A 15,398-nucleotide genomic window follows, 5' to 3' on the forward strand; every position below is an offset into this window, starting at 1 on the left:
GTTTAAACGTCAGTAATCTGTGAGCTCATTGTTACCTTCTAGAACACAGTTGGATAATGAGAGTAATCGCCTTAAGCTTATCCTTTGAGAACTTTCTTTCCAGGGTATCCAGTTGGAATTGGTTAGCAAAAAGCTCTTCCCCTCGGAGAACGCACATTCCCTCCTGGATGATAATAAGAAAAAAGCTTCTGTTATTTGTTTTAAACAAAGCACAAGTTACTGAGTTCAGTGCTATTACAAGTCGCTCAAATTCCCCACAAAGAAGTACATAAGAATACAAATATGTCTGGATTTATGAAAACAGTGTAAGGAAATCACGCCCTGCTCTCTAAAGAGGACGATTAAACAAATAAAGGAAATTGTCGGATTCTTTATCATAAAACAAATAAAGAAGCCTCGATGTGCTCTGTTCTGTTGTAGAGCACGCAGGAAGCGGTAGAGCACGAAAGAAGTGTAGGGGAAAACACGAGACGTAATCGAGTGTTTTTCCCTACTTCTTGAGTGCTCTACCGCTTCCTAAGTGCTTTACAATAGAACAGAGCACAGTCGAGGCTTCTTTATTTGTTATATGATAAAGAATCCGACAATTTCCCCACGCATTTAGCTGAATTTTCAAACCAAACTTTATTTTCCAAATAAAAATAAAAAATAGTGTCAGTCTTTTTTTTCCCTCCTGTTATCTTCCTTTTCTTGCTCTTCTCTCTTTTTTTTATTCTTTCATCGCTTGGAGTTTCAAGGCCTTTAGGAGTCGTGAATTCAAAGTGCATATGGGTGGTTTGGTGCAAAGTGTTGACACGGTTTTCATAAATCGAGTCGTAAATATATTAAGGTTTATTTCCCTGAAGGGAAGCCATTAGAAATAAGTATCACCAAAAAGGTTTGTAGCCAGATCGCTTTATAGAGTGGATTTCAACTGAGGGTGTTAAAACCAAAACCAATCGAGTGAACCAATCAAAACTCGAAGCAAATAAATGAAGCCGATGCAAAGCGCGGCAAAATGTGTGTGAGTGAGTCGAGATGGGTTTCGGTTTAACTTTTGATTAGTAGACAAAGCGTAGAACTAAGACAAAACACATGCTAGATAGAAATAGAGCGGTTTTCATTTAGCGTTGAAAACCAAAACCAAAGTAATAACTCAAGCCAATCACAAAAGACACAGTAGGGAGTTTTAAGAAACCAGGACGCGACGCCGAGGACAACATGGATTAAAAAATGATTTTATATTTTACCTCCGAATCTCGCGATAAAGTCATTTTCCTTTGTTTCTTAGGTCAAGACCATCACGAAATTGAATCTCGCACAGGGCAAAACATTTCAAATAAAAGTAAAAAAATTAGCCGTCCTGGTTCACGTTCTCTGGACACCGCAGAATTTGGTCATTTCACATTGTTGTTTTGTGACGGCAAAGAAATGTATCAAGAATTATAACGCACGTGCACAGCCATTGTTCTGCTCATTAAACCTTTTGTTTAGCGACGTTCCCGTTGCCGTCGTGGTTTCCTTAAACTCCCTAATAAAACAATCAAAACTCCAAGTAATTACATGTAGCTGAAGCGAAGCGTGGGAAAACGAGTGCAAACGAGTCAAGGTTGCGGGTTTTGGGTTTATTTCTGATTGGATGAAAAAGGGGCGCGAGTTTCTTTAAGCCAATCGTGTGGCCTAGTAAGTGCAAAACCAATTACTTTTCGATGCTCAAATGAAAACCGCTCTATTTAGAAGACTTACCCTTAAACCTGCCGGAAGGTCATTCTGTCGGATGGTCATTGGGTCATCCTAGTTCCATGAAGCAAGTGTAACAAAATCAAAATTAAGCAATAGGCCACCATCAAAGTTGAATTGTAAAAATGACGAACAGCAAACGCAGCAAATATAGAACAACAGGAATAAAGGGAGGCAATATTGAAATTGTTGGAATTGTTGAAATAAATTATCCAAGTCACATTAACAGAGGAACACATGTGAATTACCTCCTCCATATCATCTGAATTCTCACATTCTCCTAAAGGGTCCGATGAAGCACGAGATTCTGAAAACAAATAGTATTTATTTACATGAACATCACGATCATAAGTTAGCTGTAGCTTTCACCTACAGAGACATCGCAAATTTACTTCTTAAATGTTTCAAAAGTGCCGTAATTTGAGAAAAAATCTCCACTCTACTCTCGTTAAAGAATTTTTAAGTGAATCGAAAACTGTACAAAAAAAGAAATAGCAAACACACAAAGGTAACGAGGAAAGGCGTTTTCATTATATATATTTTTCATATTACCAACTACTAAATAATTGTTGATGTTTATCCCAAGTTCATTGCATAGTGTTGTCAATTATATTGGAAAACAAGTTCATATGGGAATTAGTGACAAAACAGTAGTAGTAGTGACAAAATAGACAAAATAGTAGTGAGAGAAAAGTGACATTCCAAAAGAACTTTTAGACCGCGAAGTCCAATCACAAGATGTGTTTGCTGGTATCCAAAGTGGCTTTAATTTATTGACACCCAATCAATCAAAGGAATGACATGTAGTGTTGAGCTAATATTAACTCCACTTCTTGGATTTAAGAAATTCTTTAGAAACTTGTTACAATAAAATGCAATTACCTGACGAAAAACCTCGAGTGTTTGATACTGGAGCGTGAAATTCAAAGTCACCAAATCCTCCAAATCCCCGTGTTGTACCTGGTTTTCTGCAATGCATAACATGACAAGTTCAACGCTTTCTGCACGTATTGCATGCCTATGATACAGCACTCTGCATGCATTATATGCAGACCTATGATGGTAGATAATCACTCATGACAATATAGCCCCAAAAGAGTAGATAATTATCTAGCCCTCTGCGTACATTATGGACCTATGATGACAGATAATTATCTAACACTCTTGATGCATTATAGACCTATGATGACAGATAATTATCCAGCACTCTGCATGCATTATAGACCTATGATGATTAAGATAATCATGAACGCAGCATGCTGTAAGCTTTGCAGGCCTATGATGCTTGATAATTATCTAGCTCTCTGCATGCATTACCAACCCATGATGATAGATGATCCTGAGTGTAATATCTGTCTGGCTAGACAAATCCTTTGCCTTGTACAAGTGTGCATCAAGGAATTTGGGAGGCTTCTAAGGTACAACTACAGTGTAGCCCTAATCACATATTAACTGAGTAATGCGCATGTCACTTTTCTATGTATTGTACAGAATATGCTCTGCTGATATATAATGATGAAAGCGATTCTTACCTCAGAGAGCTGAGTTTGACTCCTCTATGAGTGGCTGGCGCTCGATTTTCTTTCTGCTGAGCACTCACAACTGTAACCTCTGAACCATTCTTCATGCCCAGGTCAATCAGCTGTTTGGAACCACTGCCACAAATCTCTTTGTTATCTAGTTTTAACATGGCATCAGTCTGTGGTATTTGAAGTTCTTTCTTAAGTTCATCCACCGTTGCAAACCAGGCTATCGAAATCTTCTTTACCTCCTGACTGGGCAAGTGTACAATGATGTTGATATTCATGTCTGTCACAACCTTAATAACTGGCTTTTTTGATTTTAAAAACATTGTTGCCAGGGAGTCTGTCTCTTTTAAATCTTCCCCATTGAGCTGAAGTCGTTGTTTCTTTATGGGTACACTCATTTTTTCTGCAATTGCATCCATCACTCTTTTACAAGAGTCGTGACGAGGGTCAACCCTGATGGTAAAGGCATCCAAGCCCAGAGGCTCGATTGACATTGGCTCTTCATTGGTAAGCACTTGGATAATGTCACCATCTTTTAATGAGCAAGATCTAAGAGATTCTCAAAAGAAAGAAAATTAGTTTCTCTGTCAGAGTGTGTTTAACAGCCAAAACATGGCCTTAATTGTGTTGTGAGAAAATTACACCTGACAAGAGAAATCTGATCTGGGGAGGGGGGTACTCCCATATGAACATGATGGGGCTGCTCATCGTACCTTTTAGGGGTTAAAAATGTGGTTTTGGTACCTTTTAGGGTATTGAGCCGAAAAAATATGACAGGGAGAAAAATATTTCAAGCCACACCCATAAAAAAGGATCGTGGTACCTCTTAGGGGTTCTTTTCCAAATTTCCGATGAGCACCCTGTCTTTTTTAGATGGGAGTCCCGCCCGGGAATCTGATGCCTGCATGGTCATGGTATTTGATGCCCTGGGAAGGAAAGCTTAATATCATCTCACTGTTTGGGGTCATCACACAACGCTCTGTCCTCCAACAATGGCTGCTCAAACCTGAACTGTATTCTTTTCCTTTTGACAGCAACCACTTTAATATCCATTGGCAAAAAAGGTCATCATTTATTGCTGTTTGTCTAAATGGTGCAAGATTGCTTCAATTCTTGAACGTGAATGCCTGTTAGTACTACTTACAGTGTACTACTTATAGTTTTCCAAAATGTGTTCTGACAGTTCCTTTCATCACTGATCTTGGTCTGGAAAATATTCCCTAATATTTGCTGGGTAATTTTTAACCCCAGAATTGGTTTGATCTCCACCAAATCAAATATGGTGAAATATTGACATGAAGTCATGAATCCACTTAATAACAGTTATTTCTCAGGAGATTTGTGGAGATAGTGAAATAACATGACACTGGCATAGAACTACAAATGGTCTGCAGGCATGTTCTCAGACACTGCGAAAGAAGCAAAGACGATACTGCAACAGATGAACAGCTCGTGGCTTGCTTTGCTCGTCCTGCACTGCATGAGAGCCTGCTGCATACTAAAATAACAATATACAACTTATTGTGCTTCATTATTTAATTCCCCTTTTGCCATGTACAGACTTCAAAACACATTAATTATTCACCTAGTTAACTATTCTGAAATTATTATAAACCAGCATATGATAATCTACATATTTGAAATAATTAAGTCATGGAAAACTTGCAAGTGTGTAGTTTTTTAATTAACAAATTAAACACTGGTAGGTATTGATAGCAGTTAAAGATTTTGTTTAAATATCACTAATTATGTTCTCTTGATAATAATTTAATGATAGAATGATACATTTGGTCATGTACCTTACAGAAGTTTGCTCTTCTAGTACTTTTCCATTTCTTATCAAACATGAGACAATTCCGAGGCGTTCCCACAGTGTTCTGTTGATCTCTTCTTTCAGGTCATCAACAGTCGCTTCCTTGAAACCAGTCAGGAAAACTTCATGCTTTTTGTCAGATCTTACATGCTGTACAAAGAGTGCCATTGCCTCGGGCTTGAATTCCAGTTTGATTTTACCATTGGACTCGGCACTGTCAACTGGATGAGCATTTGAAGATGGCATACATTCAGGTGAATCACTGGTGAATGTCAGCTTGCCCTTCTCCCAAGCAGAACCTTCTATAATCAGAGGGTTAGTCTGCTGTGCATCTACACTCCAAAACCCAAGGTACCTTCCCCCAAATGTTATGTCCACCTCCGCAGCTTCAAAGAATTAAGTCAGTTTCAAATATTTAGAACTGCATGACTGTACATAACACCATGCCTTATTCTATCTGCTGACTTACAATTAAGGATTGAATGTTATTAAAACACTCCTATTTCACAACAATATTCAAAATACCAATTACTAAATGCGAAAGATCATGGTTTGTGCAGTGCCTGGTAGAGTTATGTATTAACTATTTGTAATCTTTTGGCTTGACTCATATTTTCTGACTCTTTTTCCAGTTTAAAAATATATATATATACTATTATTATTGTCATTAATTATGCAAAGTACTATAATCATGGATCATGCATACTAAAGGCATCTTTGGTCAAGTGTCAGTCGATACCCTTGATCAATGCCCTTGATTGACCCTCAATTGATAGTCCATTAACACCTTGGTTGACACTCGCTTGACACTCCACCAACATCTCGGTCGACAGTCGGTCAAGAGTTGACTAATTTTTAATGGATTCATATGAGTCAGTTGACAATCAGCTGAGTATCAACCGACTGTTGAGTAACTGTTGACAGAGTGTCGACCGAGATGTCGATTGAGGGTATCGATTAAGAGTATCAATCAGTACTTGACTGGGGATACCTTTAGTGCACATGATCCATAATCATAATAAAACATAAAAAAATCTGCCATATTATGTCATTGGACCAGATACAAAGGAAAATTATGCAGCTTCTAAGCATTAGGTGTGGATCTAAGTAAAAATATTGAATGTCAGCTTTGTTAATTCATTGTGTGTCATACGATATGAATTAATTGGAGGTCAGCTGAACAAACAATGAATGTGGGCTGAACATGCTTAGCTAGAAGGGTAATAAGTTTTCAAGATGTATTTTACGTTTCTCACCATAATCATTGCTATTTGTTATAGCAATGGAAAACGTAGTTCCATTGTCCATCATGACCACACCTTTCTCACTAGTGCATTCGCAGAGACTCCCATTATTGATTGCTACAGAATAACCCTTCTTTTTGTAACTTTTCAGCTGCAGTTGTGGTGAGTCAGTTGTAGTTGTTTCATAGCTGTTTAACAAGGGACTTGGATTGACTGGAAATATCTGATCTTTACTGCCACATGAATCTGATTCTGAAACTTGAATAGGTACATGTATTTCAATTAGTAATTTATAACCAGAAACTAATATATTTAAGTTTAAGAATAATTTTAAAATTTAAACCAAAGCTAAATACCATTCAAGTACACCAGATTTCTGATACATTTTCTTCCCAAGATCAAGTTTCATGCAGAGTTAAAAGTCATTCCTCTTTTTCTGGCTCTACTTCTGGTATTGGTGTGTGCATGACATGGTCTCTTGAACAACTCATCGTAACGACTACAGCACTAAGAAATGGCAGATCATGTGTACTTAAATGGCATCCGCAGACAAGTGACGATCGATACCCTTGATTGACATCTTGATCGATACTAGATCGACACTCTATCAACACGCAATCGACATCTCGGTCAACAGTTGACTAATTTTCAATTCATGCATATAAGTCAGTCAACACTTGGCCGACTATCAACTGACTGTTGGTGAAGTGTCAATTGAGTGTCGACCAAGTATTGATTGGGATGTCGATTGAGTACCAATTGAGATGTGGATTGAGGGTATTGATCAAGGATATCAATCGACACTCGACTGCACATGCCTTTAGTACATGGCAACTTTCATGGAGGAAGTTCACCCTACTCTAGAAAAGGTTGAAATTCTAAGGATGCTACAATCCTATTTTGGTGCACTCCAAATGAACCAGAGACACATGATGTACAATTTAAAACCAGTTTGGAGCATTGTTTTGTCATGTTGGTCACAAAAAATATAATACTCATCAGAGTGAAGGGAAACCTTTTCTCCCTTTGTCCTTGCTCCTACAACCTTGATACATATATCACTTGTATATGTCTATTAAAAACAAGTTGTATCAAGTTTCTTGGGTGCGTAACTGAGAATTAGACAACATCTGGTGGCACAATATTTCAGCAGGATATATATATACACAGTGGAACCTCTCCACAACGGCCACCTTGGAGACAGAGGAAAGTGGCTGTTGTAGAGAGGTGGCCGTTATGGGGAGGTAGGGGTGTAATATGACACTTGTATTTTTTCAGGGGTGCAGCATTTATATTTTGTAGCAGGTATCCTGTATGTAACACAATCAAAATATATCAATAATACAGAAACAGAGACCATGCAATGATGTGCGGTATGGATGGATTTTTGTCACCTTTTATTAACAATAAAAATGGAGGTTTGTATGCACTGTTTGTCAGTTGTTGATTAACTGGCCATTGTTGGGAGGTTATTTTTACAGTTGGGATGGATCTTAGTGGCCATTGATGTTGTGGAGGGGTGAGCGTTGTATGGGGTTGAAATAAGAGTGAATGCATGGACCGTCTGCTGGAACAAAAAAGTGGGCATTTTAGAGAGTTGGCTGTTGTAGAAAGGTGGGCATTATAGAAAGGTGGCCATTTAAGCAGAGGTTTGTCTGTATTAGGAAAAAAGGTAAAATAGCAACTATACAGTGGAACCCCACTCTAAGACACCTGCCTGATAAATGCAGTCACCCTCATATTAACCAACTGTTTTATTTTTCCCAATGGAAAGCTCAACTTGTACATTTTCTTTCATATTAGCCACTTAATAGGGACATTACGGCCACTCTTCTGTGACCAGAGTGACTGGTGTTCTTATACAAAGTAAACCTTGCTTATTGATGCTGGTTATCTGTGTATTGTATTTTATTGTTACGATCACTTGTTAATTGTCCCCTCTTAGAAAATGAAAGCTCAATTTATGCAGGTTAATGGCAGTTTATTAGAGAAGAAGCTTCTGATCAATTAAACAGGTGATTAAAGTTGTGGACTATTTATAAATAAAAGTACATTTACAAATAAACTGACCGGAAAACATTGAAGTTTAATGTGAGATTTTTTTCTGTTTCAACTTAAATTACAGTAATAGTAATAAACTTTGTTCTGTTAATTTCAAATTGAATCTTTTGGTCCTTCTGTTGACAAAACATTTGCTCATGGAATTTGTTCTGAGGACCCTCTTAAATTTTTTGGACACCCAGACAATTTGGAAACTTTGATGTGCTCCTAATTTATTAATATTTTGATATAATATATTTTTATTAATATTTGCTTTAAGCAAAATACCTCCCAGTTAATTGTATTCAATTTACTTAGTACATCAAGTGTAGGTGTACAGACAACCCAATCAATTGTGGATTGGGTTGTCTGTAAATCTACACAAATGTAAATTGAATACAATTAACTGGGAGGTATTTTGCTTAAAGTAAATGACTTCCCACACACAAGCTGTGCATCCACTATTTCTTCAAATATTATTTTATTAATATTTTCTTAGAGACCATGAAGGCTTAAAATTACCTTGCTTGCTTGAATTCATAGTTGTCTCCTCCTCCAACTTGTTGAATCCCGCCCGCACATTTCCTTTGTTGCCCTTCCGATCACCACCATCAGTCACAACATTATCATCTGGTTTCTTAGCACTGGAAAAGCTGGCCAGCATTGTGGCATGTGGGCTTGTGGCTCCTGTGGTTACTGCTGTCTTCATTTTGTCTGAAGTTTTACTAGTGTTAAAATCCTCAAGGTAACTGCCATCTGTCATTTGTTCATCTTCTGCACTTGCCTGCAGGTCCTCTGCAATCTCCTGAAGCTGGAAGTCAGTGTCCTTTTCACCCCCAATCAACTTCAATTTCTTATGCACTGAAGATAAAGAAATGACTAGCTTAGAATTCATCCCCCAAGAATCCACCAAAACATCTTGCTACCATTTGCCCATGTCATTTTGCTCAAAAGTGGGCATCTGGTACACTTCTACCAGACATTAGGAGAAATAATTTCTTATCACCAAATACTGATTGTGCGGTTAATCCTAACTATAACAAAATTTTTGATCGTGATTGGTTCTCCACATGCCTATTTGTATTTAATTAGCAGCTACATTGAAATAGGTTATGAAGTGAGTGAACTCAATTATTGACGTCCTGCCATAGAAAAACCAACAAAATGACAGACTTTGAGAACTATGGTCTTTTATCAATCTCGTTCCCAGAGCCCACATGTATTTTGGTTGGCGCTGACCAAAAGACACGTGGGCTCTGGGAACAAGATTGGTCTTTTATTTTCTCGATTCTTTTTCTTTGTTTTCGTTTTCTTCAGTTTCTTTACATTCATGGCTAAGGCCATCTGTCTTCCTTCTCATGCGCACTATACACGAATTTCCAAGGCAGCTCTTTCAGACATGATGTTGATTTTGTGTCGATGTCAGAGTGTTTTCCATCACCGTTGAAAGAATCGTCCTCGAATTTGACTCTATCTGAAAAATCAGCGATGGTTTCAGAAATCACCAGGAATCTTACCATGCATGACTCTTTATAATACCCTGGCTTTCATAGAGACCACCTCAGAATGAACATTGAGTCCTTTCACTAAGAAATTTGCATATTGTTTCATTTATGACAAAGAGAAACACCTGCTTACGAGCATCTTTATCGATAGAGAAGCGTGGATTATGGCATCTAGGAATTGGGAAATGCTCTCGGTCTACAGCTGTTATGTTTGGACAATGCACTTCACTTAACATTGTTCACGAATTCATTCATTCATCTGCATTTCTTGTCATTTTAATGAACTGCCCCTTCCCTTTGACGTACTCTTGTGTTCTTTGCGGAGGTCGATTAGAATTTCTCCTTCTAAGGTGAATGAGCACTTCTTGTTCAGGCCATAGTTCAGGCATGAAGGTTCCTTGCAAACTTGACTGATATGGTATAGCCGACACATATTAGGAAAAAACTAGAAATCTGTTCAAGTAATACAACTGTTTCAAACTGTTGTTACTACTTGCCATGGTCAGTAGAAGATTATGCACTTGTTTGTGCCACAGTGAACAACATCTCACATACAGACCGTGATGACTGACACATCTCACCAAAAAGCCAATGCATGGCACTGATAAGAGACCACTAACCTAGGTTAGCCCACGCAGAAAGGTAGTTTAAAATTAACCTCACTCGGTTAAAAAATCTATAATTGTTCTTCAATTAATTTCCATGGTAACCGTTAACCCAGTTTAAGTTCAATGAACTGCTGAAAATAGCAGCCACTCACGATTTTTCGGTTACCCGGTTAATCATAATTGATTAATTAGAAATAACCCAGTTAACTCTCATAGTGCAGCCGCAGCCATTGTATTATTCTAGACACAATGCTGTGTGAATTCATTAATTTCTTCACATTTTGCTTAACGATTATATAGACTTCATTGTGTTATGTTCTAAGTTAAAATATTTAAATCAGGAGCCCGTATTTTCTGGAAGAAAAAATAGGGGCTCTAGATGGGGGTCCAGATGGTGGTCCAAATGGGGGTCCAGACGGGGGTCCAGACGGGGTCCAAAAGGGGGTCCACTAAGGGGCTCCAGATTGAGGGGTCCAATTTTTGTTTTGTACTGACCCATTCAACCTTGTGTCATACAATTCAGGGAGTAATCATGCTTATAATTTCAAATCACCCTCGCGCTTTGCGCTCATCCAATTTTGAAATTACTTGCAATTACTCCCTGAATTGTACTCTACTGGATCCAATTACTATTACTAATTAATATGTTGTTTCAGAAAAAACCTGCACCCCTCCAGTGGAAGGCATTCTTCTTTTCCCAGTGACCCCTTTGCAAATTATTGTTCAGCTTCTTTTAAGCTGTTCCTCCTTACTTTCAGAAGTGCTCTGGCCACTACGTGGAAAAAAGTCTGCTAAATGTACAGCTGCCTCTTTAATGTCATCACAAACCAAGTCACAATCTGTAAATGAAAGGTAAAAAAATGAATGAAAGATAACAAACATAAAATTAAGCTTACACATGCTCAATGTTATATTTCATAGTCCTTAGAGGGCATTATTTATTCAACACCCATTTATAACAGAGTGCAAGTTAATATCATAACTAGGAAACTAGCGTTTAGAGACTTCGGTCACTGGTCTCTGAATGAACATTCCAACAACAATGTGAATCAAAATTTCTAAATTAAACAAATGCAGGGAGGTGAAAAACTGTAAGCATGTGAGCTTATAACTTGTTGTAAACAGCGCAGCTTAACGAAATTGTAAACATTAGATAAGCTCAAAATATTATCTTTGATACAAACCTTTCCTGTCTAAGCTGTTGTCATCGTTCATCGTTTCTCTGAACAGTGTGGCAAAGAATTCTTCCTTTCCCTCTATCTTTTCAACAAGATCACGACGTCCAATCGATCCGAGCGCAATTTTCAACACCACGAAATTTTTGGGTGACAGAAGACACAGTCTTTCCATCTCCTCAAAATATTTGAAAACTTGAACCATTTCTTCGCATTTCGAGGATGTCACGTATCCTTTCAACACAAACTTTAGTGCTTCAAATTCGTTAGACTCCAGTTCATTGCCAAGATGAAGCAGAAAACTATGGAATTCCAACTGCTCCATAACATTGAAGAACTTAAAATCTGTCACTGAGTCTGTACCAACGCGATCGTGTCGATTCCACACTCACGTGGATAAGTCAACGGAGTTTGTTGAAGCAAATCTGACGATGCTGACGGCTTATTCAAGTTTTAAACAATGCAATAGGAAGTACAATCGTCGCAAGGTTCGAATTCCGCTTCCGTCATTTGTATTTCAGGAATAGTAGCCTGTTTCAGTAGAACTTTCAGTTTCGTTTTCAGATGAGGGGTATTCCCCAGCGTAGCCTCGGTCGCGTTCCCGCCCCATTCCCACGCGGGAGAGGGTTTTTGGCGGGAGTTTTTCACAATCACTAGGGACTTTAAGGTTAAGCAGCGGGAACGCGGACGGCGACGGGGACGCCGAAACCTGTGAGAAGGCTGGGGAGAGAACGCCGTTGTCGCGGGAATTCACAAACATTAAGCAGCACCGTCGGAAACCGCGGTTTCCGCACTGAAAGCTTATTGACATTATCGATATTCGTCCTCTGTTTATCAGGATGAACTAGGATCACTTTATTGAAAGAAGTTCGCAATCAACTCTTGATAATCCACGATGAAGGTGTGTTAAACGATCACGAACTTCTACTCTTGTACAATTTAAACCGGTCGAATGATCTCGACCAACCTTATGATTCCTTTCCTGATTTTAACTTCGATGGTTTGAAGACGACGAGTGCCGGTCTGAATTTCGCTTCCACAAACGCAACTTGCCCCTTCTCGCTGAGTTGTACAATGAAGTAAACGAACTTGTTATCAGCAGATGTTTAATCAGACTGGCGCGACAAAACAGTGTGCTGACTGATAAAGATCTAAGTAAACCACTGATCTTACGACTGAAAATGGAAACAGCTACGCAAGTTTTAATGGTGTCTACCCTTTTAAATGTGTTAGAATTTCACCATCATGAGCCATTTGACATTTGAGTACTTCTCGAAAGGAAAAATTTCGATTGAAATTCATGTAAGTTGTCTTTATTTACATTAGCTTTCAAAAAGATATTTCACGGTACTCACATGTTCGCCGACTGGCTTGAGTTCGCTTCAGATTTCCCGACGTTTCTTTAAAATGAAATATCTCACATAACAAGAGAAAACAAGCATTAAAGTTCCTCGAAATTAGTAACGCGGGTTATTTAGCGTTGACACAGCAGAGGAAACGAAAGCGAAAACTCACGTTTTCAGACAACGCGAAATGAGCTTCACTCACGTCGGGCTCGAATGCAGAACGTCAACTTGTTTCCCGCCAGTCATGCGCAGTGGACCTTTTGGCTTTTCCCTGATCTTATGGCGTTCCCGTCGCCGTCCGCGTTGTCTTTGCTTAAAGTCCCTACTTACTAACAGGAGCCACTTCCCGCCTTCCCTATCCGGTTGATATGGGACAATTTTTCTATTTTTAGAACAAATTGTGCCATCATGTGGGACACACGCGCGTACATGCTGCGAGGATTTTTGCGGATGTAGCGCGGGGAAATGGCGTCCGAAATTCCCGAAATGTTTGATGCTGTTGTCATGCCCACAACTCAATACGTTCATGTCTGTTGGAATTTTACTTCAGTATTTTCTTCGTTAGCTGCTTCAGTTTGAGTGAAGTAAGACTGTGTCGAATTTAGTTATGTGCTGCTTTATGATATCACTGACCAAGTTGTGTTCCGCGGCTTCTTTTACAAGAGCTCCACATAACTCCACTCTAAGTTTCATATATGTTTAAGATTAACAGCTTTTCCAAAACACAGCAAAAAACTAGTTGGATATATTTGGATATAGCAACGTTTCAGGACTTCAAAGTTTCCCTCTTCCCTCTTGCCACACGCTTGCGAGGATTTCGCCTGAGTCCAGGCCTGGCCTGAGTCTATCTCGACCGAACAGTAAAAAAAATAATAATTGAAAGTTTGAGTTTCGTCTGAATTGTAAGTAACGCTTGATGTTTTATCAAAGCCAAATAAGTGACAATAAAGTTTATGTCTGTAGATGCTGCTTAGTTTTGTTTGTGTAAAAATCCAATAAATTGTCTGTTGTCGATGAATAAGAGTGCCCGCCGATGCGTGTTTTGTACAGTCAGTAAAACATGACAAATTGGACTTCCCCACATTCGTGTGAAAACGTACATCGGACCCATATAATATCTCTAGTTTCTAAATATGCTTAAGGTTGATAAATGTTTGAGAACATATTAAAAGCTCAGCTGAAAATATGTGAATACAGCAGTAATAAGCAGCGAAATTACGATGACGCTTTCTATAATCAACTCGAATAAAGATTTCGATTTTGTTGGTTGAGTACTAGTTATCAAAATTCTTTGTCTATTTTATTTTCGCAGTGTAAAATTTCACTGTTAAAGAAAAACACATGATGTTAGTAGCCTTTTGGCGTTGGTGAAAATTGTTGCAGCATCTCGGCACAAAAGATAACGAAAGAATCTTTGTCAAGATTTGTTGACAATTGAAAACACCGACTTGAAAGTGCTCGCGCTGCACTATGAAAATGACCTGCTTGTACGCGTCAGACTTTCCTTTCAAAAACTTTTGCAAACTCGCCAAACAAACTGAGACAATAAAAGACTATCAAAACAGGGTTTGTTTATGATTAAGCATTGTTTGGGAAACTCACAAATTAACTCGATACCAGAGTAAAGAGTTTCTTACATAACTTTTCTTTACAGAACAAACGCAAAAGCTTACGCGTTCAACTAGCGCGAGCAGTATTATTCATTCACAGGGCGAAATCGAAGTCATGTTTTCGACTCTGAAAAACTCACCTTTTCCATTAGTTCAGAGCACAAAACTACATATAAGAGCCGTGGTTCTCATTCCCTTCCCTATTCCCTGCCATCGCTGTGAAAAATCTGCAAGAGAATCTCGCGCGCAACTCTCACCATTTGATCACGCAACGTGACAACATCCACGCGAGAACCCCCGACATGTGTGTGGGTCCGCGCGAATATATGACGTCAGGATGGCGCAATTATTTGTTCTGAAAATAGAAAAATTGTCCCATATCATAAGTGCGCGCGGATCCCAAGACTTACGGTCTCCGTCCCCGATTATGGCTCCTGTTACTACTTGATAAAAAAAATTTGAAGTTTTTAAAAATGCCAGATAGATTAAACAAAAAAAAAAGAAAAAAAGAAAAACGCTGAGAATGGAGAGCCAAATCGCAAAATTCCATTTCCCCCCAAGGTTTTGCATAGTCTCTGTCACGCAATCCTGGGGCATCCCAGTCACGAGGTCAGCGAAACGTGCACGTGTAATACAGATGTGAAGTTTATATGAAATAATTCATATATGAACTGTGGTTGTAGATGAAAGTGAAGAATGATCATCGCAGTAAATTTTCCAATATAAACAATTGGAAAGAAGAAGCCTGAAAAAATCAGGGCTTCAACGGGATTCGAACCCGTGACCTCCGCGATACCGGTGCGATGCTC

The 15,398-nt window shown here is 38.7% G+C and overlaps 1 protein-coding gene across 1 annotated transcript in view; it reads right to left on the minus strand.

Moving 5' to 3' along the window:
• LOC145491439 (uncharacterized) overlaps positions 1–15,398 on the minus strand; it is a 172,901-nt gene that overhangs the window by 4,124 nt on the left and 153,379 nt on the right. Inside the window, exons 2-11 of the mRNA XM_081470630.1 lie at positions 11,643–13,304; positions 11,211–11,297; positions 8,868–9,206; positions 6,318–6,563; positions 5,048–5,447; positions 3,252–3,797; positions 2,602–2,687; positions 1,968–2,026; positions 1,726–1,773; positions 36–163 (exon numbers count right to left, since the gene is read on the minus strand). Coding sequence (XP_081326756.1) covers positions 36–163; positions 1,726–1,773; positions 1,968–2,026; positions 2,602–2,687; positions 3,252–3,797; positions 5,048–5,447; positions 6,318–6,563; positions 8,868–9,206; positions 11,211–11,297; positions 11,643–11,958 — 2,255 coding nt within the window. The 5' untranslated portion in view covers positions 11,959–13,304. The remainder of the gene's footprint in view (positions 1–35; positions 164–1,725; positions 1,774–1,967; positions 2,027–2,601; positions 2,688–3,251; positions 3,798–5,047; positions 5,448–6,317; positions 6,564–8,867; positions 9,207–11,210; positions 11,298–11,642; positions 13,305–15,398) is intronic.

This window comes from Orbicella franksi, chromosome 6 (assembly GCF_964199315.1).
Source record: "Orbicella franksi chromosome 6, jaOrbFran1.1, whole genome shotgun sequence".
NCBI lineage: Eukaryota > Metazoa > Cnidaria > Anthozoa > Scleractinia > Merulinidae > Orbicella > Orbicella franksi.